The sequence below is a fragment of the Camellia sinensis genome, chromosome 8 (genome assembly GCF_055761805.1).
Source record: "Camellia sinensis isolate YWXY chromosome 8, ASM5576180v1, whole genome shotgun sequence".
NCBI classification, from domain to species: Eukaryota; Viridiplantae; Streptophyta; class Magnoliopsida; order Ericales; family Theaceae; genus Camellia; species Camellia sinensis.
In genome coordinates, this window is record NC_138968.1 from 131,742,513 (window position 1) to 131,751,814 (window position 9,302).

At 40.1% G+C, this 9,302-nt stretch overlaps 1 protein-coding gene across 1 annotated transcript; it reads left to right on the forward strand.

Moving 5' to 3' along the window:
* The first annotated feature begins 3,495 nt into the window (after nt 1-3,495).
* LOC114287143 (LEAF RUST 10 DISEASE-RESISTANCE LOCUS RECEPTOR-LIKE PROTEIN KINASE-like 2.4) lies at nt 3,496-8,618 on the forward strand. The gene is made up of 2 exons (XM_082885508.1): nt 3,496-3,747; nt 8,430-8,618. The coding sequence occupies exons 1-2, from the start codon at nt 3,496-3,498 to the stop codon at nt 8,616-8,618; spliced, it is 441 nt and encodes a 146-aa protein (XP_082741634.1).
* Nucleotides 8,619-9,302: the final 684 nt, after the last annotated feature.

The following is a 9,302-nucleotide window of genomic DNA, read 5'->3' on the forward strand; positions in this document are numbered from 1 at the left end:
ACCCTTCTCTCTACTGGTTCTTCTGATCTTCTTTGTTCTTCTTCTGCTTACTACCAATGGATCCCTCCTCTCTAAAAGTACTTGCTGGCGACCAAATCAGTCCTACCATGGCTTTGAAACATTGTATCGATGAAGAAATCAGCAAGCTGACATCTGGTGAGTCAAGTAACATCGATGGTCGTCTTTTCGTTCCTCGCCACAGCAACAAACAGGAGTACGTCCTAGGTCCTATCTTCCGGGAGGTTCCTGCTCAACTCCCAGCTCTGTACCCTCGTTTGGAGGACCATTTCCTTCTTTACGAAGGAAGGCTTGATTGGGGAACTTGGAGGGTAAACCGTCCTCATCGTTGCTGGCCGACATTGAGGACTGAATGGGAGGAATGGTATGACAGAGTGGTGCCTGCGAGAGAAGATGACCTACAAGAGCTTTATATCCTCGATGCCCTTCGACTTTCCAGGTTCATTATTCCTGAAGACCCCTTTTTTATTCCTGCTGCCTTATGTTTTTGGAATATGGCTTTCAATTTCTTCCAGTTTCGGTGCGGTATGATGGCCCCCACCGTTCTTGATATTTTCCATCTCCTAGGTCTTTCACCCCATGGTTCTCCTTTTACTCCCAACTATCCAGACCTTCCTGTCAAATTTTCTCTCCCAGCCCTAAACTCTTCTTATAGTGACTTCGTAAAGGCTGAAAATAAGAGAGAAGGTCCTGTGCGGGACAGAGAATTCTTCTCCTTCATATTATACTGGTTATGCAAATTCCTCTTTTGCACCTCGTCTCAGAGGATTACCCCCACCACATATACACAAGTTATTAATAACTTTCTGCAACTTATGTTACCTAAAAAAGTATCCAAATTTAAGAAAAGTAGACTTATTGTAATTAGTGGTAAAATTACTTCTACATAATTATTTAACAAAAATGTCTAAGGCCCCCTTTTTTTTCCACCCCCTTTGACCCCCCTCTCTCATTGGTTGGATTTTTGTTTTTTTTTTGTTTTTGTTTCCCTTGTCCTCCAATCACCACCTGCCACATGTGTGTGGGGTGGTGGGGGTGGTGATTGGAGGGAGTCTCCATCACTCTTCATTATTTAAATAATTTTTGTTTGAAAACTAACGGCATATTGTTTGACATTTGAGCAAGTTGTTATCAATATTTTGTGAGAATCGTGGCTTTAATCCAAATCGAACCACGTTTTATTGATTCGGTTTGATTTGGTTTTAAAATTTTTATAATTTGGTTTGGTTCTAAATTTCAGAGAGTTGAATCGTAAGTAGTGGTTTGGTTCTTGATTTGTTCCTAAATTGAACCGAACCAAATCAAACCATATACTCACATCACCTCTATTATATAATCACTGGAATGTGATTTGGCCAACTATTTCGTTGCTCGAAATTAAAATAGTCACATAGAAAATGACACCAGCCTAGTAAATGCAACGAAGTGGGTTAAACTTCAAACTATGGCAGTTTTGTTTTGATTTTGTCACACACTGCTTGAAGATAGAGACAGAATGAGGAATTTGACATGAAGATAGAGACAAGGCTGGCGATAGGATTTTTGAGATCGAAGGCGGAGTCTTAAAATTGGGGCCCTTCATGTATAAGTAAAAAAAAAAAATCATTTATGTAAATCAAGTTTGTACTCAAATCTATAATCAAATTAAATTGGGAAAAAAATAAAGAGTTAAACATGCTCTAAAAACCTTAAATTTAGATTGTGAAGTTAAATGAATTGATTTGGACATATATTTTTAAACCTATTAACACCATAAGAGTTATTCAGGAGTCCTTAAAATTTATCGAAATTTGGGGGCCCAAGGCGGCTGCCTTGCTTGCCTTTGGCCAGGGCCGGCTCTGCAAAGAGGATGTTGACTTGAAGAAAGTGACAAATGAGTATGAGGATGAGGAGGCATTGAATTTGAAACTCCACAAGGAAATTAGTATGCAAATGGCCATGATCTTCTTCTTCCTCGTCTTTCTTTTTCTCTTGTTATTGTTCCAACTCCAAGGAGTAGTATTGGCAGCAGAAGCACCACAAGCACCACGAGCACGACCACTAAATTCAGATGAATGTACGGTGACACAGAGGTGTGGGGAATATGGTCCAGACATCCGGTTCCCATTCTAGCTAAAGGATCACCAGCCAAATCACTGTGGCTATCCCGGGTTTGAACTATCCTGCTCCCCAACCAACCTTACCATGCTTGAGCTCGTGACTGTAACTGTATTTGTCCAGCAAATCAATTACATAGACCAGTCTTTGTATATAAGTGACCCCAGCAGTTGCTTTCCGGAACAGCTTCTCCTAAATCTAAACCACAGTTTATCGGCCTCTCCCTTCAAATTCTCACCACATTATTACCCAGGTAATTATAGCTTTTTCAGTTGTCCCTTCTCAACAATGCAAACCTACCCTTTCGAATGGTATGATATAGAATATGCATATTATAGACATTCACCATTTCCAATCACAAATAATTGCCATAACAGCAGCCAAGGTCATGTGGTCTATGTGGTACCTGATGATTTTTTAATCCAGCAGTTCCTATTATCTTGCAGAAAGTTATATACTGTAACATCAATAGATTCCCCTCTATATGGTTCTCCTGATTTAGATACTAATGAACTTCGATTGAGTTGGTCCAAGCCCATATGTGGGAGGTGTGAAGAAATAGGCAAGTATTGTAGACTGAGGAGGAGGAATAAGAGCAACAACAGCAGCAGGAAACATGATGAAATTGAATGCTTTGACAATAACATACATAACCCACCACCAATTACTACTGGTTATTCAAGTACTCCTTCCTCTATTAGTTTTCCTTTATGTTTTACTTTCAGAGTCTACCCTCCCGTGATTTTTTTTTCCCTTTCTTTTTCTGGAGAAGGAATTTTCACTCTTAATTTTTGTTGTTTAAAATTGCAGGTGTGATACCACCTTGCTTGATTCTTCTTCTTGTAGTCACGGTCACAATATATTTTGTCCACAGATCAAATAAATTAAAGAAAGAGGATCAAGTAAAAATTGAAAATTTTTTGGAGGATTACATAACTCTCAAGCTTACTAGATGCACTTATGCCGAGATTAAGAAAATTACTAACAATTTTAAGGAAAAACTAGGCCAAGGAGGTTATGGAACAGTGTACAAGGGAAAACTTTCCAATGACATCCACACTGCAGCCAAGATCCTCAACGATGTCAAGGGGAATGGGGACAACTTCATCAATGAAGTGGGAACATTAGGTAGAATCCACCACATCAATGTGGTTCGCCTAGTCAGATATTGTGCTGATGGATTTAAAAGAGCTCTCGTTTATGAGTACTTGCCAAATGATTCGTTAGAGAGGTTTATATCATCTAATCAGGAAAAATGATCAAAGAATCCTTCATTTCGATATTAAACCTCATAACATCTTGTTGGACCACAAATTCAATCCCAAGATCTCTGATTTTGGTCAAGCCAAGTGGTGTTCGAAAGAACAAAGTGCTATATCCATGACTGCTACTAGGGGCACCATATGCTATATTGCACCTGAAGTGTTCTCTAGGAACTTTGGGAACGTGTCATACAAGTCAGATGTCTACAGTTTTGGAATGTTGTTGCTTGAAATGGTTGGAGGGAGGAAGAATACCCATGTTACAACACAGAATACAAGCGAAGTTTACTTCCCCGAATGGATCTATAACTGTTTAAATCATGAAGAAGAACAGGGGATCGTGATTGCGGAAGATGAAGATGCTAAGATTGTGAAGAAAATAACAATTGTGGTGTAGACGTGCCCTCGGGCCTTGCTACAGTTTGGACTCAATTTGTGTCACGGTCCTGTATCTAATCTCGCGGAGTGCAATGCAAGACCGATGAATCATCAAAGAGTCCAAATCCGGCAAATCGTTTTTGAAAACAGATTTTTTGAAAGAAGTGCCAAACATGGACTGCTTTGCCAGATACAGAGTCGCCACCTAAATATTTTTTTTTGGGAAAATTTAGGAAACCATGACTCGTTGCCTAAGGCCATGTGTCCGTCATCATCAAAGTTGCCTCGGCTCGAGTACTTGGATACGATTGGGGAAGGTCACTTCGTGAGCACCCCCGCTCGCCCGATCAAAGATCGGCCTCTACTAACCATGATATTTAGTTTTGAAAACATTATGCGTTATTATTCCGGTTATTAGCCTAGAATTACTATGTGATGCGCACAGCATACAAATATAGACTGGATCGCCTGAATTGGAACAAAACATCTCATGTTTGTTTTTGAAAGCGGTTTGCTACTCGCAAGTAGGCTTAAAATACAGATTTTGCCACCCTCGGGTGGGCTTAGAAAAGATGGTTTTGCCACTATCTAGTGGGCTTAAAACTCACAATTGATGAATTGTTCCAATCCAAATAACCCAACCTTCACCCATAGGCATTCAGGCAGTTGTATCACATAAGCACATAGCCTCATGGTAAGCATGCTATCATGGTAGTCACTCACACACATGCAAGGATGCTAAAGCATAAACACTTACCGAGTACTCCAAGCCAAAACAGAAGCTATGTTAGAAATCCATGTATGATCCTAACTATACAGAAATGCCTAATGCAACACATGCAAAAATGCAACTACAGTAGGCTCGACTATTCTGAACATGGCATATGAAATGCAACGGATAACATGTATTCAATTTGGAATTGAAATACAAATGCAGTTAGTATGATGTGCCGAGCCTAGTGCATGTAATACAGATGAATGAATGCAAACATGCGAGCATAAGTATGCTAATTGAAACATGCCATAATCTAACCCTCATAAGCTGGTAAATAAAAGGAGAAAGACGTGGGGCTGGAAGACATACATCACACACACGCACACTTATTACAACATTGCCCTCGCTCGGAGGGTCCGAATAAATAATATACAGTCCGAATAAATAGTACAGTTCGAATAAATACAAAATCCTAATTAATTAACAAATTAATCTAGGAAAGCAGGTAAATTAGCACGCAAATCCATGGACCGCCTCAGCTCTGTTCCGAATGATGAATGATGCGTGCTTAAGTTGCCTTGCGCGGAAATCCATTGCGATGCCCCGGTTTGCCTCTGTTTGTAATTGTTCTCGGAATGTTGTGTAAGGCTTTAGAAAGCTGTTGATTCTTGATTTGCTGCAACAGAGAGCAACAAAGGGGCATGGCAAAGTATTTTCACATATGTATGCTTGACTACTCTTCAGGGAGCGTAGTCTTCGATCCTCGTGCCACCAATCACGCATCTCGATGCATGATGTGCGTGATGGTCGAGGAGTCGATTTGCACGACTCGATGTGAAATGAATGCACATGAAAACACAACAAGACCTAAACTCCATCATGGGTAATCCAGAGTGTCGGCGACCGGGAATTGAGACACGTTCCGTCACTTGGAGTACGAACGTCCCTCGTTTCCCGTGCTTGGGCTAACTCCTATCCCAAACACAATGCAAATGACATGGCATACACAATACGACTAACATACAACCTAGCATACGCAATGCTATAAAATGGCATACACAATGCACGATGCAACATAACATACACAATGCTCTAACATACAACCTAGCATACACAATGCTATGAAATGGCATACACAATGCATAATGGACTTACACCAACATGAGTGGACCTCAGCCACACTCACATCAGTAGCCATAAGGTGAAAATGAGACAATCGAAATGCGTGCACATATGCACGCAAACCGAGGACCGGTCCTAAGGCACAACATGCAACTCTAACAAGGCATGGCAAAGGATGAAAGATGGCATTCAAACACGTAATTTTCAGCACTGAAACATGATGCTAAATGGTCCCGAAGCATGGAAATATGGAAACCGATGCATGAAATAAGCCCTGAAACTCAAAACTAGGCACATGTATTGACTTATAGCTATGCAAAGCATGCATTATTTGACTATGAAGCACAAAGACAGAGCCAAGGCAGTCCTAAAACATGAATATTTCCAGTTCAAAGCATGGCCAAAAGGTGCTCACGTGAAGGGCTAAGGCAACATGCAAGATTGGCTAGTAAGCATGAGTTGTATGGCATGTATATGAAGCGTATGAAAAATCATCAAACCAGCCAAAATTAGTGAATAAAACATGCCAAAATACGCCCATATAATCACTAAAATGCAGCCAACATGTGCAAAAATGAGGGGCTTCTTTGGAGGGCCATGCAAGGGGGTTGTTAAGCACATACGAGATAGACACTTAGCATGGCAAAACCAACTTTGGAAATCAAATATGACAGCCCTAAAGCTCACCAAATTGACCCTGAAATAGGTCTAGGAAACATGCAAAGAGAGGCTCCTTTGAAAGGCCTTGGATGGGATTGGTCTACACATGCAACATAGACATAAAATATGGCAAAATAGGCCTTGGATAGAGTCAAGGTACACCTCAAAACCCTCTGAATAAGGCCTGAAACATGACTTCAATGCATGCAAAATAGAGTCTCTTTGGAAGGCCAACAAGACCACCAAACAAGACAAGGAGAGAGGGGGCCACCCCCCTCTAATTTTGGACCTCAAAAATACACCTAAGCCACTGAAAATCCACTAAATTTCAGTGTCTAAGAGGCCAAACCATGGCCAATGCAAGTGTTCTAATGTATAGCCCTAATCATGGAGAGATGAAGCATGCATCGGGGGAAGATGACCCCAAACAGAAAAGAGACCTTAACCAAACTTGAATAGGAGATCAAAATAAGAATTTTTCCAGTTTATAGAAAATCTCTAAAATGTTCACAAGTAAGGCTAAAACATGATGCAAAAATAGCCCTAAAAGAGAGATTGAACAAACAAGGAAGTATATGACTTCAAACAGCAAAGTGTCCTTATACAATATTCAAGAGAAGCTCAAAATATGACACTTTAAAGTTTATGTCAAAACCCAGAAATGCTTTCAAATAAGGCTAAAGAATGAAACAAAATAAGCCCTAAAAGAGAGATGAAGCATACAAGGGGGTAGAAGACCTCAAACAGAAACGTACTCTTAAAAAAACATGAAGAGGAGCTCAAAATAAGACTATTTTTAGTTTACAACAAGGCTCTAAAATGCTTTAAAATGGAGCTAAGGGATGGATCAAAATAATGCTCAAAAAGGGGAAAAATGGTTACCCTTGAAGACCAGCAGAAACCAGCAGCCCCTGGACCCAAAAACCCAACCTTGAACCTCTGAAAATACCTTCCAAGGACCTTAGATTGATGATGGAAGTGTTAGGCTATGAGAGGTGGTGCAAAGGGGCCAAGAACCAAGCAATTTTTGATCTCAAAAGAGAGAGATATAAAGAGAGATATATTGTTTAGCCCCAGCAATTTCAGAACCAGCACAAAGGAGGGAGAGGACCCCCTATATAGACAAAGAGGTCTAAAGCTTCTCTTGGAAGCTAAAAAAATAACTTCAAAGATCCTCCATACACGTGTATGGAGGATGCAGCAAATGCCTCCCAGCTGGCACAGCTGGAACACACTCAGAGAGACAAAACTAGCTGACCAATTCAAAAGGGTTAGGGTGGTCAGCCGACCACCTCCTCTGGTCGCCCAACCAGGTCAAAAGGTTCAGGTGGTCGGCCTGCCACCATTTCTGGTCGGCCTGCCACTTTTTCTGGTTTTTAGGACAAAAAATGGGTCTTCCGGAAAGAAAGGTGGCCGGCCAGTGATTGGGAAGTCCAAAGGTGGTCGGCCAGGTGTCCAAATTGAATCCCCGGAAGTTAGCTTTCCAATGGCACAAACCTTGCATTAAAATCCCTCCTATGAAAAAAGTTATGTCTGTTTTGGTGAAACCGCGCAGATTCGGTCCAACCGGAGTGATGCCCTACTTCAACCAACCATATCTCCCCCATCCGGAATTGGCTTTAGGATATTCTTGAGTGAAAAATGAAGCCCCGGAAGTCTTCTTTCCAACGGTGGCAGCCTCATAGCTTAAATCCAAGTTTATGGACCGATAAGCCTGATTTAGCGAGGACCGCTCGACTTTGTCTTAGTGATTCATGCCCATTTTCTCCCCTAACTGGGTTTCTTCCCTCGTCTCTTCTTTTCTTCAACTCCAAACCCCTAAGTATGGTGTTTTGAAAGATTTTTCAAAGATTTCATCTCTCTTTCATTCATTTCCACTTTGTCCTTGCTCGATTTACCGAAAAGCGCAACATTTAACAAAATGCGAGCCTTAGAACATCGTAAAAATTTTATTTCAAAATCGTTTTGAAAGAGAGGGTTTTAAGGTCTAAAATCTTTTGATCAATGTTGTTTTGGTTCAAAAAGGGGTATGAAGTTGAGATTTGACTCTCTCCTTGCCAAAGAAACTGAACTTTTGCCCTGCACACCTTTCTTCACCATGTAAACCATCAGTCGCGTCCAAATCTTAAGGGCGGTCAAAAATGGGATGTTTACATGTGGGACTTTGGTGCATTCAGTGGTACCTAGGAGACCGGCCTTCAATGAAAGTTGTGGTTCAAATGTGGGAAGGAGATGATGGAGACACTCTGACTACGCCACCCAATCCATTTACCACCACAAATCCAATGACTGCTAGGGATCGAAAGTCTTTTGACAGCAAGTTAGAAGTCATTTCTGAATCTAAAACTGAAACTGAATCTGAGTGAGAGAATCAAATTAGTGTTGTTTGTGTTGGACTTTTTATCGGTTTGTATATCTGGTAGAAATCTTGTTTCTATCAATCAGAATAGGAACAATTGTATGAAAATAATACATCTGGTATACAGGCTTTGAAATAGTTTTGTTTTCATTTGCTATTATTGTACTATGCATTGGAAAGAAACTAAAATTACATATCTAATCAGTGTTATTAGTTAGAAAGGCCTTGGCAGCAGAAGGCTATTGGCAAGGACTTGTCCCACAAATGAATTACAACATTCTTAACAGCACCTAAGAAAGTTGATACTGTAACTAAAACATTCACTCAAGCAGTGTTGTATATGTTGTCTTAAAATATTATAGTCCTATTTCCTATGCCAAATTTGACACACCATATATAGCACAATGCTATTTTATACTACACCTTGGACTATTTGATTGTTTTCAAAAAATAAAATTACAACTATATCAATATAATTGGAGTTTAATTTATCACTAATTTATTACTATTTCATTATTAATCACATAAATTAAGCATTGAAATCTTCACCAATCCATTGAATCCTCACCAAGATTCTTTTTCACCTATTTATCTAGATTCCAATCAAGATCCAATTGACTGTGGTATTGATTCTGCAAGAACTAAAAGGCTTAATGTCAGAGAGGTGAAAAAGGAATTGCATAGAAAGAAA